The 16,223-nt window shown below is 36.4% G+C and overlaps 3 protein-coding genes across 5 annotated transcripts; 1 reads left to right on the top strand and 2 right to left on the bottom strand.

Annotated features, from left to right (window-relative positions):
- Positions 1 to 5,373: 5,373 nt before the first annotated feature.
- Positions 5,374 to 11,424, bottom strand: LOC133841582 (prominin-like protein). Of its 3 annotated transcripts, XM_062274169.1 has the most exons (11): positions 11,121 to 11,424; positions 10,915 to 11,065; positions 9,942 to 10,064; positions 9,694 to 9,881; positions 9,330 to 9,494; positions 9,143 to 9,267; positions 8,739 to 9,074; positions 7,479 to 7,558; positions 6,528 to 7,419; positions 5,945 to 6,078; positions 5,377 to 5,875 (listed from the first exon to the last, which is right to left on the bottom strand). In XM_062274169.1, exons 1-11 carry the CDS (start codon positions 11,401 to 11,403, stop codon positions 5,755 to 5,757), a joined length of 2,598 nt encoding a protein of 865 aa, XP_062130153.1. In that variant the 5' UTR covers positions 11,404 to 11,424; the 3' UTR covers positions 5,377 to 5,754. The 3 variants fall into 3 exon arrangements, with proteins under 3 accessions (XP_062130163.1, XP_062130171.1, XP_062130153.1); XM_062274179.1 differs by lacking the exons at positions 10,915 to 11,065; positions 11,121 to 11,424 and having other exon boundaries at positions 5,374 to 5,875; positions 9,694 to 9,864; XM_062274187.1 differs by lacking the exons at positions 9,942 to 10,064; positions 10,915 to 11,065; positions 11,121 to 11,424 and having other exon boundaries at positions 5,374 to 5,875; positions 9,677 to 9,701.
- Positions 11,425 to 11,568: 144 nt separating this feature from the next.
- LOC133841618 (uncharacterized) lies at positions 11,569 to 12,561 on the bottom strand. The gene is made up of 4 exons (XM_062274233.1): positions 12,403 to 12,561; positions 12,178 to 12,351; positions 11,991 to 12,127; positions 11,569 to 11,940 (listed from the first exon to the last, which is right to left on the bottom strand). Exons 1-4 carry the CDS (start codon positions 12,448 to 12,450, stop codon positions 11,607 to 11,609), a joined length of 693 nt encoding a protein of 230 aa, XP_062130217.1. The 5' UTR covers positions 12,451 to 12,561; the 3' UTR covers positions 11,569 to 11,606.
- Positions 12,562 to 12,571: 10 nt separating this feature from the next.
- LOC133841610 (uncharacterized) lies at positions 12,572 to 15,152 on the top strand. The gene is made up of 3 exons (XM_062274222.1): positions 12,572 to 13,398; positions 14,341 to 14,917; positions 14,984 to 15,152. The coding sequence occupies exons 1-3, from the start codon at positions 12,665 to 12,667 to the stop codon at positions 15,020 to 15,022; spliced, it is 1,350 nt and encodes a 449-aa protein (XP_062130206.1). The 5' UTR covers positions 12,572 to 12,664; the 3' UTR covers positions 15,023 to 15,152.
- Positions 15,153 to 16,223: the final 1,071 nt, after the last annotated feature.

Below are 16,223 nucleotides of genomic sequence, written 5' to 3'. Positions count from 1 at the left end.
TCATTTTTTGAATGTTTTGCTGGAGTGTGGAGAGTAAGCGAAACAGCAGAATGGAACATTGGATGTAAAGTAAATAAAAGAGTCGTATGTAAATATGTATTTACATTACTTGGAAATCTGCATATACATATTTGGCATATGGATTTTGATTTAGTAAATTTAATGAATAGTTCAATGCATATAAAAATCGTTCAAATTACTTCTTTGAACATAAGAAATTTATTTGACGCAATATTCTTGGCACATTGCCAAGTAATGGCTTTTTGGCAGTTAACTCTATGCAAACATACGTACAAATATCTCAGAGCAACCCACATAAAATGTTTTAAAGATTTATGGCAATACACTTGATAAGCAGTCTCGATGCCCGCATTTAAATAGTTTTCAAGTTTACGCGGTTATCAATAAAATTTCCAACTACGCAGAACCCATTCATGATATCGCCAACAAAGCTTTGTTTAATATGCGCCCCCAAATCGCAGCTCGGAATTGAAAAATACAAATATTTACAGAGATTTCCTACTAACAGAGGCCCCCACTCACTGTCAAGGCTTAATACAATAATTATTGTGATAAAACAGCCCCAGCTTGAACTATGCACTTGAATTTGTATATTTATTTTGTGTGTAGGGTGCCCTTAGTCAATTGTATTTATTAGATCATGTAGCACGAGCAGATAATCAACGCAAATGAACTAAATCATGTCGTTGGCCATTGACTTGAATGGGGGACAAACCGAAAAGCTCACACCAAGCAATTTTTAAAAACGCGCGCCAAGTTGCGGGGAACGTTTTGGACACCAACGAAACAAAGCAAAAGCTCGTAACATAAGCGCAATGCGTGCGAGTGAGACAACTACTGTGCTGCCAGCCGTGGAACGAGGCGAGAACAACAACGCTTACTTGAAACAAGCAAATAACGTGCTCGCAGCGAGCTTGTGCAGCTTTGCTGTGCGCCTGCTACTATTCCGGTCTAAATCTAAATGATGCTGCTCGCTCGTTGCTCTAGTTTTTTTTTCTCCCTTTTTATTCAAACAAAAATTACGCGCGATATGACGACGAAACCGCAGCACACTCAAAATGTTGAGTCGCATATGGATTTCAAGCGCCATTAGGTCCCCTAACAAACACACTCACAAGCACCAAGAGACGGACGCAGCAGCACGCAATTGAACTCTTGAACCGGGCAGAGTGACAGATGGAGAGTGAGAGAAAAAGAGAGCAGCCAGTAACATCACCCAGTTCCCCAAGCCGCCATTTTGGACATGCGGTCGCCGTCATCGTTGCACACAATTTCAATTCATGGACTCTAATGAACAGGCGAACAGCGAAGAGAGCGCGCTGTTTTGAGAGATTACTCGCCGTGACATTCACTCGGCCTGTGTTCGCCGTTTCATTTCGTTGCGTTTAACTGAGTGTGAATTGCGAGTACGTGTGTGCATGTGTGCGTGTGTGCGCGTGTGAGTGAGTGAGCGACAGTGTGAGCGTGGGCAAAAAAGCTTTGTTATAGAGGGGAATAGAGCTAAAAGCATGGAGGGGAGAGTGTGGAACAGTTGTTGCCGCCATGTGAGCAGCAAACTAATCCACTTGACTTAACAATGAGTTGAAGTTTTCTTTTTTCGTTCGTTTCTTTTTCGCTTTATTTTTATTTTTTTGTTGTTCGATGAGTGATATGAAACTTGAGCTTTAATTTGTAAGTGCTTTTTATTTTCTTTTGTTGCATTGAGTTGAAGTAGTATTGGGGAGTGATGAGGTTAGTCTGACGGTTTGACCCCGTATTTAGCGCATTTTTTGTTACTTCTGTCGAGTTGAGACGACAGGATAACAGCAAAGCTTAGAAAGCGATCAACAAAATTGCCAAAAACCAAAAAATCCAAAGCACAGGGGGGACATAATACGAGTACCAAACTCAGAATGTTAACCGAGTGTGCTCATGACCTTTCTAGCTGTCAAGTACACACACACATGCACACAGACATACACGCATGAAGCATTGGCATGCCTGGAAGCATGAAAAAATCCTTGAACGAATTGATGAACCAGGAGTGCAGTAGCCGAAGCTGGGCATTGCAGTAAATTGGCTTCAACAATAACTGGAATAACTGCTACAGCAGCATGCCATCCATCCTCTCTCACTCTTCACAATTCCGCTTGGGGTCTCTGATCTGAGCCAAGTCAAACGAGTGCTCTTGTCGGCCATTAGAAGTGCAGTCAAGGCCAGTCAAGTGGGCAAGAATTCTTCTCTGGCAATTTTGCAGAGGCAACCATGACCACAAAAGTTGACTGACATTTTGCAAACTTTGCTGGTTGAATGCACCCCAAAAAGATTCAAGGACGCAAAACTTATTCATACGCATAGTGGGATAAACGTTTTCCAAACATATTTCAATTCATTAATAATACATTGACATAAATAATATTGTATTTCATTAATGTCTGAATTCAAAATTTAAATTCAATATTTTTTATGAATGAAATCAATAAACTATGAAAATGTAAATAAAATAATAACAATTTGTGGGAGTATAATATTTGTATAATATTTAACTTAAGTTAAGTATAGGTTTTCAAGCGTTTTCTTTTAACTATCGTTCCACTGTGCATATCTGCTACAAAAGAAGGTCATTGCTTAGAAAATGCAAAAGGAATTTGTAACCGACGAGACTTTTGTCGGCAATAAATTGCAGGAGTTGATTCAAATATATTAAAGTTTAACTGAAATTTAATTTTAAATTTTTTTGTCTTCAAGAATTCAATTACCTGAAAAATTGGTTGTTAAATTCATTAAATAAATAAAAAAATAGTGATTTACATATACAGAACATAATTCCATTTTCTATTTCCTGCCAAAAATGCGAGTAATATTTGAATTTTTTATTTAAGTTTATTTTAAATAAATTAATTTATAAAAAAATGTAACATAGTTTATGGATATTAAAAAAGCCTAAGCATGTTTGTTATTTTAACTCCAAAAAAAAAAATCCCAAAAATCCGAAAATACTTTCAGTGGAGATAAAATTTGATTTTATTTATTAATCCTTCAGATATGAAGTAAAATTTTAATATTAATGCGCTTGCATCCCTGTCAAGCAGCCAGAAACAAGAATTTGGCTCATCAATACATACATATGTACGAAGCATACATAATGTGCAGGCATGCATGTGTGAGTATGTGTATACAGGGCTTCATACGCTCATGTGTGTATGTGTGTGTGTTTGTCTGAAGCAGGAGACGCGTTGATGGCCAGCAACCGACCCTGACAGCAAATTCAATGCAACAACAACAAAAAGTAAATCTCTAGTGTGTGTGTGTGAGTGTGCGAGTTTGTTGTGTGTGTGGTTGTGTGTGTGTGGCTGTGTGCTGTTTGCTTCTTCGTCTGTTGTCTGTCCCAAACTGTCCGTTTGTCGCATTGTTGTTGAATTCTGCTTCCTCTTCTTCGTTTTGTGTGGGAAAATTCAGGCCGTGGGAATTACATGTGAAATTTCGATGGTGTGCTCGAACAGGCGAACAGCGTGCAAAGCCAGCGACATGGCAAACAGAACCAGGCAACAGAACAGAACAGAGACACACACACACACACATAAGCTATGCTGTGTGCATACTTGCGAGTGACAGAGACGTGGCGAGAGGTGTGCACACAAGGAGAGAGAGAGTGAGTGTGAGTGAGAGCGTATCGCAGGCAGGCAGCATAGGCGCAGCAGCAGCAGCATAACCACCACGAACCTGCTCTCTCCTCACATTGCCATTACCCCAGTCTTCTGTCTGCACTTCTAAGCAGCCAGACAAGGAGAGCAAACGTCGCATGGAGTAAAGGAGAATGCGCGAAAGCGAGTGCGACTCACTGACTGAGTGAATGAGCAGTGCAGTGCATTATCAGACCTCATCTCGGTTCGCGTACGAGTGTTGAGCCCTTTGGCTGTGTGCGAGCGAGACAACAGATGGATTGGCATTGGCCCTTTATGTGTTGCAGCTGCTGTTGCTGCTGTGCAACATTTTGCGGCAGCGCACAGATTTTAACGGAACAATTTGCCATGGGCGAACAGCATTTTCAGCCAGTTGCACAATCGCCATGTTGCAAGTTGTGTGTTGCATGTGGCAACAAGCACGCACACACGCATACACATGCACACAACAAGTGATAATAATTTCGAACCTAAGCGATATTTCAGCTAACAAAAGGGCGCTGCCACAGTCGAACATGCAACATGCGCTATGCTGCCTGCGGCCATCATTAGGGTAGAAGGTTTCGATTCGATTAGAAACTGCAACAGGCAAGCAGCAAAATGCAGCAAGCACTCAGTCCCAGAGTCAGAACTACAACAGAGCCACAACCACAACAAGAACAAAAACAACAACTACAACAGCAACAACAACAACAACAACGACCGCAACCACATCCCATTGGAAAACCGGGTCGCAAGCCCTTTTGCTCTTGCGAAACGGCGGCAAGAATTTTTTGTTGTTCTGTTTTGTTGTTTTTTTTTTTATTTATAGCCCTGGCCAAATGGGATGTGGCAATGAAGAATGCGATAAGTGGACAGCGGCAACAGTATGTGGCAAGACAGGAGCAGGTTGCCATCAACCTGTCATCGCTTGCAGAACCTGAAAGCTGAATGCTCTGCACTCAGAAATCCTGTTGATTTTCACATAATTTAATAATCGTAATTTCCCTTCGAATATTGAGAGTTCATTCGGCAATCAATAAATTTACTTTTGCTAATTGAAGTCCATTTCATAGATTTTTATTATTCAAAGTAATATTACGAAATGTTATTTAAGGGTAAATGAATTTACGGATTTTTATTATTCAAAGTAATATTACAAAATGTTATTTAAGCGTAAATTAATTCGATTTTTTTTTATGAATTACAGTAAAATAAATTCTAGAGATTGAAATACATTCTAAATTTAAGGGAATCTTTAAAAAATGTATAAATTAATATGTAAATTTAAAGAAAATGTTCTTCAAAAACAAGTTAATTTGTTAATTAGAACAATTAGTTATAAAAATGGAAAATATGAAGACAAATATGCAAAAATTAGTTTAAATTAGGAATGCTACAAATTAGTTGTTTTTTTTATGTACTCAGATTAACACTAACGAAAAATAGTGTTTTCTTTTTTATGTGCACAATTTATTTTTTTGTTAATTTTTATAGTTACTTATTTCATTACATGTCGTCAATTTCACTACGTAACAAAATTAGAAAATATTTTTTAAACATTATATATATTATTTATTTTATGCAAAAATAAATTGATCTGAAAATGTAAAAAAATATAAACATTTAATACTTTTAATACATATGCTGAAATGAATAAAATACACTTCGACGTACCATAAGAAAAACATATATTTTCTCTACATCGTTTTACTTTTTTTATGATTTGCGAAACTTCTTGTCTACTCCTACGAAAAAAAGCAAACAAAATATAAAATTGTCAGCAACTTCAGGCATCCGCTAGGTAATGAGGCAATTCGCTTTTCCACGTAATTTCATTTTCGACGTCTGGCTGCATTTTCCTGCTCCTCATACCCAACATAAAATTCACAACCAGTTACCGAAGGGAGCCTCGATAAATCAAATTGTTTGGAGCAAGGGTTAAGTTTATCGATTTGAAGTATTATTATTGGTTGTTATTTATTTGGGTTGCAAACACAACTCTGATTTACATACTCGGAATTCACTTATTCTCTAATATCTGCAGTTACAACTAAACATAGAAGAAATGAATATTAGTTTCTCCCCGATGTTAATCTTGCTTAGTCTTGCTGTCGACAGTTGGAATATCTATGACATCAAAATCTCTGTCCTGGCCTCCACTAAGGACAACTGGAGGCGGCACATATGGAGCTCCACTGCAAGTGGGACACCTGAAAGAGAGAGAGAGAGAGACCTTGTGGGTTAAAAAATGATGAGTTTAAAATCACACATTGACTAACCCATCATGGCGAAGAAGGATAACGACGGGCGTCTTGACGATTTGATGTCGATATGGACAGATGAGACAATGTGCCACAAGTAGCAGGGGCAGAAACAGTATTGAACTTAGCAACAATCCAATCCAGAAGCCATTCTGTGAAATTCAATGGTTATCAAATATTCTTTAATTAAATCTTATGTTAAGACACCTTTTCTATCTTTAGAATACTTTCTTTGCAACAACGATTTATGATTAAAAATTTCTCAAATTGAATTTTATTTCAAAAGATTTGAATAGCTTTAAGATTTATAAAATAAGATTTTTGGGCTTCAATCCACGATTTAAGATTAACAAACTTATTATTTTGATAAAAGTTTCTCTAATTGAAGAATTGTATTTGATATGATGGATAAGAACTTTAATAACACCTATTTATCAAAATTTAAATTGGAACACTAAAGAAAATATAAAAAAAACCTTTGTAATAAACTTAATTTCAGATTTGGTTGTAATCAACTTTAACTCTTATATATACTTACTCTAACAGCAATATCAAGAATGATCAATCTATAAATATGTACAGTACTTAATCGAATACTCACGATGGGATCGATCAAATTACGACACGCGAAGTTCGTCCCACGATCCATATGATAAATCAATGGACCGCAGTGACCAACCTTATGTTGGATATTCCATTGAGTATGTTGGCGATATTCGCGAATACGATCCTTTAGCGATTCGGTTAGATTTAGGCCAAGTGTGTTGATAATATGGAGGCCACGATATCTGATAAAGTTCTCGCAGCGCTTAATCTGATTATATAGTGTGAGATATGTCTCACCAAAATTGTCATCCATGCTCAGAATGAGTGCATCGATCTTAGTCGTTGCTTCCTTAATGCCATCGATGCAACGTATAATGTTTGGCTCCTCGTTTTCAATGATTAACGCATCGGCCATCGCCTTCCAGGGTGTGGCGCATATATGAAGTCGACTGTCGTTGGGGCAAATTTTGAATTTATTTAGTTGGTCTTCTACCCAATTCCGAACGTTGTAGGAAACTTTATAATCAATTGGTGGAATTCGCAAATTTTTGCATATTGTTTTCATATATGCTTTTCCCATATAGGGATATAATTCAAATAGCGTATGATTAAGCAATATAAATTCGTGCATAGATATGATCACAATTTCGGAGAGATCACCTTCCCATTGTTCCCATTTCACATCATCAACATCGATGGGTTCGTGTGTGTCATTGGTCAATATACGTTCAATATCATATAACTTGTATTCGTACAGCAAATCATATATATGCTGATCGGGCCGACATGCACTTATCTTATCCACCGTTCGCAACGATCTTCTTTCGTAATCACCCAAACTATCGAGGCGACGACAGACTGCTTGATATGTCACCATGCCGAGGATATAATAGTACAATCCCATCACCGTTATGAATGTGAACACGCTAAATATCATTATAATGGCCCTGAAAAGGTAAAGAAAGTTCTACATTAAGTTCGATCAAGAGGATCACGCTTTACTCACAGTATCAGGCAATAAGATCCAGCGTTGTTTCGGCGCACGCAAAAACCAAAGAGTAAACCGAATATCAATGCGGTTATTATCTGTAAAATGTTGCAAACAAACTAGTGAGAAAGTCGAATAATGGCAAAATTGAGCGGTAATATGAAAACCAAATTAATATACCAAAATGCATATTTGGTATATTGATATACTATTTCATTCAAAATATACCATACCGGACAAAAGATATCGAAATGTTTATTTGGTATAATGCTATACTATTTCATTCAAAATATACCATACAGGACAAATGATACCGAAAAATACTGAATTCATATGTGGTATATTGCTATAATATTTCATTAAAAATATACCATACATGACAAACGATATTGGAAAATATCGAAATGTATATTTGGTATAATGCTATACTATTTCATTCAAAATATACCATACAGGACAAATGATACCAAAAAATACCAAATTAATATTTGGTATATTGCTATAATATTTCATTAAAAATATACCATACATGACAAACGATATTGAAAAATATCGAAATGTATATTTGGTATAATGCTATACTATTTCATTCAAAATATACTATACATGACAAGTGATACCGAAAAATATCGAAATGAATATTTGGTATAATGCTATACTATTTCATTCAAAATATACCACCCACACATGACAAAAGATAACGAAAAATACCGAATTCATATTTGGCATATTGCTATAATATTTCTTTCAAACGATATTGAAAAATATCGAAATGTATATTTGGTATAATGCTATACTATTTCATTCAAAATATACCACCCACACATGACAAAAGATACCGAAAAATACCAAATTAATATTTGGTATATTGCTATAATATTTCATTTAAAATATACCATACATGACAAACGATATTGAAAAATATCGAAATGTATATTTGGTATAATGCTATACTATTTCATTCAAAATATACCACCCACACATGACAAAAGATAACGAAAAATACCGAATTCATATTTGGTATATTGCTATAATATTTCTTTCAAAATATACCATACAGGACAAAAGATACCGAAAAATATCGATCTATTATAATGTTATACTAATACCATCCAGTATAAAATATATCACTTCGTTTGTGCTTCCGAAAATTGAGCAATGAGTATTCTTAAAGTCATTTAAAAGCATGCAACGTATTTCAATATGTAGCATAAAGTTGCTTTATTTACATTTTTGTTCTTTCAAGACACCTCTTCTGACTAATTTCAAAGGACTTACCAAAAATAACATAAGGCAAGCAATGCTACCATATACTAGGTAATGAACTCCCATTTTCTCGTGAATATCTTCAAATGTGTCTGCTGCATTTCGGTCTCGGGAATCAATATCACTAATTACAGCTTCGATGAGATCATTTAAATATACATATTCGTCCTTCATATTGGATTCCGCATTTTCAATTATGGACATGATGGGTCCCCGAATAGGAGCAATCGCCTCTTTGATTGTGATTTCAATCTCACTTAATCGGCGAAGTCCGTCTTCAGCAATTTCAGCTAAATTCTTATCGATGGCAGTTTCTACGGGACCAATAAAAACTGTCGTGTTTGGCATCTAGTGATAAGTAAATTTGCATGTCATTTGAAATGTTTTTGTTTGTTGATAAATCATCAAATGCTTACGTCATCCACATGCAGACAATGCGAGGTATCCAATCTCATGAATGCCTGCAGATATTTGGCACACTTATCCACTTTGCAAAGAGAAAGCATACTGAAAATGAGATCTCGCTTCACTCCACGCCAGCCTATTTGTGATAAGCAATTACATATTTACATATATTTGAAATATAAGTTTTAAATCATTTACTATCTCGATGTAACGATCCAATGAAACGCAAGTATTTCTCGTAATTTTCAAGTGTCCTCAATAGTCGAAGCGCCGCTTCCATATTCTTTAATATTCTCTGCAATTCGACCAAAGCATTTGCACCACTTGTATCGGCTAATTCTAAGAGCACATGCTTATGAGCATCTTGAAGTCGGAAATTTCGGAAGAATAAAAATCAATAAATGAAAAAATTTGAAAGTATTATATAATTATAAAGCAAACAAAGCAAACAATTAAAAAGACTATATACAAAATAAAAAAAAAACAAGAATAAATAAAAATGAGATAAAAGCGATCTTAAATATATGGTATATTTTAAAGTATACTTATGGACATTTCATACTAGCTATCTCATCACTAATATGAAGTGCCAATCTCTCAAAATTGTGAAGCATCAAAAATCGCAGATGTTGTGAGACGTCCGCTAAATAGATGCAAGTATCCCTGGAGCCCTCACGCATTCTCTGGTAGCTATATCCAATATTTCGAGACATCTGCTTAAGGCTGAGCAGCGCTAGAATAAATGCCAGCCTACAAATAAGTCAGTACAATTAAATTACACGACTCTTCATGCATTAATACGTAACTTACACTAGTCCGAGGATAAGCAAAAATAGTAAAATACTGCACAATGATCGTCGCCACTTGAGGGTTTTATCGCAAGGCGCACAGGTTTTTTTGCATCGACAGCAGCAGAAGCAGAAGTAAATCATTCTATCGAATTAATAATAATAATAATTTTGGTTTATCTTAATATTTTGAAATTAAAAAGTAAGAAAGCAATAGTCCAGTTTGCTCGACTTTTACATATTCGCTACTCATTTTGGAGTCATAGAAAAACAGTGCGGTATTAATTTTAAAATACATATACCCTACTAATATACCGCAAACGTACTAAAAATATACCAATGATTATATTTGGTATATTGCTTAGTACTGCATTCAAAATATACCATAGAGTCCAATGTTTTTGGCCATACTAAAGCATTTTATGAATAACTTCTACAATTTTTATCTGCTGGCAACCAAATTTTCAGGAATCAAAGACTATAGTATATACTATACTATACTATTAAAGTTATTATTGTATATACCAAAAATCGACTCTAGCTTCAAAAATACGCTTGCTATTCGATTCTTATCGATTTTCGTTGACAAAAGTGTGCGGGGCAAAAATTTTAAACAAACTTGATCAGCGTGCAAACGTAACAAATGCTGTCGAAAATTATAGCTCTATCTCTTTAAGTCTATGAGATCGAGATCTTCATACGGACAGACGGACATGGCTAGATCGAATTTATAGACTTTATCCTTATACCTGTTACATACATTTCCTGGAGGCACAAAGTTATAATATACTTCTATGGGTAGCGGGTAAAATCGTAGAGATAAGAATATTAAGTTATCAATTGAATGAATCTTACTTAAATAAATTTAAAAATTTAGCCTTAATTTAATTGTTTAGTGCAGATAATTGCATTGTTTTTTGCACTTGAACACTTGAACTCAACATTACACATCAGATTTCATAGGCTTAATATATATTTTTCATCATATTACTTACGCAACAAATGGCATAAAGATGGCAAGTAAACACAGAGGAAGCAGCCAAAGTAGAATTAACAAGTTGTTCTCTTGCAGCAGTTTGAGCCAATCGTTTTCTTCAAATTTTCTGCCCATGTTAAAGGCGGATTTATTTGTATGCACAACATAGTCTATATTGAACATTTTGAATGACAGGTGAATCGACTGTATTATCATTGAACATACCTGGCAGCATGTACGATGCATTATTGGGATGCAGAAAATTGAACAGTTCATGGGTTAAGTTGTAAACTGATGCCATTCCCAATGAGCGAAAGGGTCGTGCCTCGATGAAGCGAACTCGTGACACGTACTCCTCATATTTGATCTCAGGAAAATGAGCTTGACCAAACATATCGTCAACCGGGTGATAGTCCCCATACTCAAAATCGTCTTCAGTCGTGGATTCACCCACAACATTGGAGAAAGCATTCAATGTGATTAGAATAATGGCAAAGCTGATCAGCATTTTAGATTTTTTTTTTTATTTATTTTTGATGTTTATTGTATTGTTTTGGTTTTCGTTTGTTGCGTGTACTAAAAAAGTAACAGTTAAGTCAGAAGCTCCCTTGATGAACCCATAAAACTTGCATCAAATTGCATCAAATACATATATGAAATTATGAAAATTCGCGATCCAAGCTTGTTTGCATTTTTATTGTTGGGTTTCAATCAATGATAGACGTTATTAAGAAGTATTGTTGTATATTTGTGAAAATAAATTTGGTGCAGCGGATACTGAGGAATCATGTATTCCATGCGTTGATGACGCTTCAATGCGCATTCAAGATACTTGCGACTCGAGTTCATCTTTCTGGTGTGACATTCTTCTGATCTGCCTTGAATGTAGAGAATTTTGCGAAGCTCCCAAAAATACTTACGCCCTTGTTGTTCGATAGCATAAGTTTTAAAATTATTTACCACTTGTGTTTTAAGCCATCTCAAGACCCTTGGATGATTGTAAATGGTCGATTTACCATAACACACCGTGGACAATTTGCCAGTGCTATCAAATAGTTATTAATGTAACATATATATATAGTGTTCCATACATACTTTGGATAGTAGTGAGTATCTTTTGCTGGAAGCTGAAAACCAAGCCTCCTAATTAGCCCGTCACTGGGTTGAGTTACTCCCGGGGTTAAATGATCATTATCGAATTTACGCAAATCCTTTTTCTCGAACACACTCGGCTATATATTAAACATAAAGTTCATGTATTCATATTAATTAAAAAAGATACCTGTAATGTAGATTTCAATTTAAAACGCTCGTCACTCTTGAGTTTTCTTTCCATTGTGGTCAGATAGTTATTTCGCAAATTCTGCTGATTTAGAAACCATTTGTGCTTAGGAACAACTTCTGTTTTGGGTATTATTCGTATTGGCGATCCCTCCGAGTTGTCTAGCATTATAAACTAAAAAAAACGATTGAAATAAATATAATTCCAATTGTTGCATTCACTTACAATTAAAAGTACACTTGTTCTGAGATAATTAAAACCCTTTTGTGGCATTTTTAAACGCTGAAAGTAAACGGCAAACAAATTGCTGTAGTTGTATTTATTTTTATTTTTTTTACTTTTCTTTGTGTAATATTTTGGCAATTAAATGTCATGTGAAATAAATTTCTTAAATTCATGGAACTAAACTTCAATTCAATAAATAAATTTTCAAAAACAAGAACACTATTAACACATTAAATAAAATACAAAAAAAAATAACGCAAAAATGGAGGAGTTCGGGCAGGAGGAGGAAGATCTTATGCTTGAGACGGAGACAGAATCAGATCTATCGCTGATGACTAAAGATATCAATTATGAAGATTATGGCATTACATTTCCATTGCCACCGCATACCGATGAATCGATATGTCGCGATGAGTTTCTCCAACGGCTTTTCGTCAATTGTCCTTTAGATGAGAGATATTCAAAGAGTCTCACAAGGCAAAGCAAACGATCGATGTCATATCGATCGCGTTCTACAATTGGCCGAGGTGGCAACATGGAGGCATTTGCTCTAATGCGCCTAAGGGCTGCAGCTCCTATTGCAACATCAGACGATGAGAGTGTCAAGAGCGACAAAAGACTCGAGACGAGAAAAATGATGAGCAGCCAAGAGAGAAGGGTCATCTATAAGTTTATTCTGTTGCGATTTCAACGTGCTGCCGTTGAGTATTTGTCGGTTCGTTTGAAGAAACGCTTGGAGATAATCGCGAATGTTTGGACAGCTGAAACAACCGAAATACCCTATAATCTCTTTAGGTGGTCGGAAAGTTTCTTTTTACACCGCACCACGGTTAATCATCTGTATTTGGATGTGTTAACCATGGAGAACGATATCACCGAACTCAATTGCAGTAAGTTTGCCACTGATGTGAGTGAGATCATCGGCATACTGGATGTGATCAGGGAGGATGTGCGCGATGATCGAGACTACTGCAAAAGCTCCTTGAAATTGATGGAGTAAGCTTTTGTTTTTATACCCGCTACCCATAGGGTAGAAGGGTTTTATAACTTTGTGCCGACAGGAAATGTATGTAGCAGGTAGAAGGGAGGCATCTCCGACCCTATAAAGTATATTTATTCTTGATCAGCGTCAACAGCCGAGACGATCTAGTCATGTCCGTCTGTCCGTCCGTCCGTATAAACCCCTAGATCTCAGAATCTATAAGAGATAGAACTATAATTTTTTTTCGACAGCATTTGTTATGTTTGCACGCATATCAAGTTTGTTTCAAATTTTTGCCACGCCCCTTCCGCCCCCGCAAATTAAAAAAAATCGAATAACACACGTAATTTTAAAGCCAGAGCTGCGATTTTTGGAGTATACAATAATAACAATAGTAGTTATGATTCCTAAAAATTTGGAATCAGATAAAAATTGTGGAAGTTATTAAAGAAATACTTTTGTATGGGCAAAAACGCCTACTTACTAGGGATCTTAGTTGCTTTGGCTGATAATCTGGTATATTGTGCCGTCTATGGTATATTTTGAATGCGGTACTATATCAATATACCAAATATACCATTTGTTATATTTTTAGTATGTTTGCAGTATATTTCGTATATTTGGAGAATAATACCGCAAAATATATTGCTTTTACTCAAAATGGGTAGCGGGTATCGCACAGTCGAGCACACTCGACTGTAACTTCCTTACTTGTTAATTATTAACAAATATAATCGTGATTAAATTCACTATTTATTTAATTTGCCAAATTAAGGATTACCATTATTTTTCATTTCTTTTAAAGAGCTCCTTGAAATTGATGGAGTAAGCTATTGTTTTTAATTATGAACAAACATAAACGCGATTAAATTAAAGATTTATTTAATTTACCAAATTTAGGATTACAACTATTTGTATTTCTTTTAAAGATGTAATTTAATTTCAATGATTTTTAGGGACATGAACTTTGACGTGCATGCCACGTGGATAAAAGAGCTGGAGATGAATCGCAGGGAGAAGGAACGATATGAAAGAGAATCGATAGTTCGGCATCGCAGTGATTCCCAGACGCATGTCAGCCTGCGCTTCGCCCCTGACGATTCATCCGCAGCTTTACTACCCATCGAGAGACGATATCGTCTCAATTGGCTGCGCAGCGCTGGAGATCAGCATTTGATGCGCATAGAAGGCAAAGAGAAGGCGCTGAAGAATGAGCTCGATAAACTGAAGCTGTTGATCGAGGAGAATGGCGCAGCTCTTGAATCGCGAGAGCTTGTTTACCAGCTCGAGATTGAGAAGTATCGCGTTGCGATTGCTACTTGGGAGGAGAAACTTGAGAATGGCATGGAACAATTGGAGTTGAAGGGGAACATAACACGAAATCTTTTGGGAAAGGCCAAGGATGATCTAAAGTTCTATAGGGAACGTGTGGAAATGTTTAAGCAAAGAGTGGCCGAAGTGTTGCTGCTCGAAGCGACTGAGGAGGAGGAAGAAAGGAATGGACTGCGAAAAGGTTACTCCGTTAAGCTGGCTGTGAGTTCATTTTCTTAATCTAATATTTTGACATTTCTTTTTTTAATTGAACTCTTGAGCACACAGTCTCCGCCAAAGAAGAACAAATCGAAGAAGAGGAAGTAGTATCGCATTTAAAACTAACATAAATTGTCAGTATTACAGAGGTTGGCAACACAGTTCTGATGAGTGTGCTGTCAGTCAGAACTGTGTTGGCAACCGAAACAAACCAATAAACCAATAATGGAACTTAAAATACAACGAAAGGATTCGTTGATTTGCCAAAAGTCATTGCTAAGCCAAACAACTAAAACTCGAACTCGAACTCTCCGAACTTTGATCAAACATTTACATTCCGCACAAATTTGAAAAATGGGGGGAAAAAGAAAATGCCGCCAGACAGCGACAGCGACAGCGACAATGAAATTATGCTGAAAACCGATTTGCCTGATTGCCTGGCGGAAGCCTGCAGCCGTTATCCTGTCGATACCCTGTATAGTGTACACATTGTAGATGGGTAGCCTGAATACTCATTTATGTTTGCTTTCAGCTTTTGCCGTGGTAACGCCTTCACGTGTTCAAGTGTTTAGATTTTTTTGGGTTCGATGCATTTTGGTTAACATGATTGTGATGTGCTTGGCAACAGGCGTTTAGACCGCTTCGTGTTGCCAACAACAAAATAGTATGACTTGCCACATCAACGGTGCTGCAATCGAGTGCGAGAGATACCGAGTTTTAGTTGCTTTAAAAGTACCTCACATAATATTCAGTTGCTGTTGTTACTGTTGTTGCAATGCCAGCAAATCTGCGACCCGGCACCAATGGCAATACCCCAGAGGATTGGCATGTCTTTGAGCTCTTATGCAGCAATTCGACATTGCCATCGCCATCGCCATTGCCATTGCCAATGTCAACAGCACCGCCCATCGCCTCCAACTCCAACTCCATCTCCACCTCCACATCCGCCTGTTATGCTCCTCTTTCGAAGGCGGTAAGTTGCGGCGATATCTTCGACTGTCATATTAATGTTAATGCTGCTCGCTGATTGTCTAAAATTAGTGTTACGACTTGCTTGCAAATCGTGTGACAAATTGCCATATACCAGGCAGCATAATGGCAGTTATAATAGACCATCAAAGCAAATATTTATGCATGTGTGTGTGTACAATATCTTGCCATATATTTTGGTTATACTCTGTTGACTATGAACTTGAAGCAGTCATTGCTAAGTTGTTTACTAAAAACTTGTGAATAGAAAGCATTCCATTGTTTTTTGATATAATTTTAAGTAGTTCGCAATTGAAAAGTTTTAATTTTTTAATTTTGA

This window comes from Drosophila sulfurigaster, chromosome 2L, assembly GCF_023558435.1.
Source record: "Drosophila sulfurigaster albostrigata strain 15112-1811.04 chromosome 2L, ASM2355843v2, whole genome shotgun sequence".
Classification (NCBI taxonomy): domain Eukaryota; kingdom Metazoa; phylum Arthropoda; class Insecta; order Diptera; family Drosophilidae; genus Drosophila; species Drosophila sulfurigaster.
Note: the sequence above shows the minus strand (reverse complement) of the source record. Positions and strands in the feature narration are given on the sequence as shown.

Excerpts from the sequence above, each read along its gene's own strand:
- LOC133841582 (XM_062274169.1), bottom strand. The coding sequence starts at position 11,403 with ATGCTGATCAGCTTTGCCATTATTCTAATCACATTGAATGCTTTCTCC. Across the intron at positions 9,268-9,329 it reads TGGATCGTTACATCGAGATA|GCTGGCGTGGAGTGAAGCGA; the intron begins GTAAATGATTTA and ends TATCACAAATAG. Across the intron at positions 5,876-5,944 it reads ATCCTTCTTCGCCATGATGG|GTGTCCCACTTGCAGTGGAG; the intron begins GTTAGTCAATGT and ends TCTCTCTTTCAG.
- LOC133841618 (XM_062274233.1), bottom strand. The coding sequence starts at position 12,450 with ATGCCACAAAAGGGTTTTAATTATCTCAGAACAAGTGTACTTTTAATT. Across the intron at positions 12,352-12,402 it reads GAACAAGTGTACTTTTAATT|TTTATAATGCTAGACAACTC; the intron begins GTAAGTGAATGC and ends CGTTTTTTTTAG. Across the intron at positions 12,128-12,177 it reads AATTGAAATCTACATTACAG|CCGAGTGTGTTCGAGAAAAA; the intron begins GTATCTTTTTTA and ends TTTAATATATAG.
- LOC133841610 (XM_062274222.1), top strand. The coding sequence starts at position 12,665 with ATGGAGGAGTTCGGGCAGGAGGAGGAAGATCTTATGCTTGAGACGGAG. Across the intron at positions 13,399-14,340 it reads AGCTCCTTGAAATTGATGGA|GGACATGAACTTTGACGTGC; the intron begins GTAAGCTTTTGT and ends AATGATTTTTAG. Across the intron at positions 14,918-14,983 it reads GTTACTCCGTTAAGCTGGCT|TCTCCGCCAAAGAAGAACAA; the intron begins GTGAGTTCATTT and ends TTGAGCACACAG.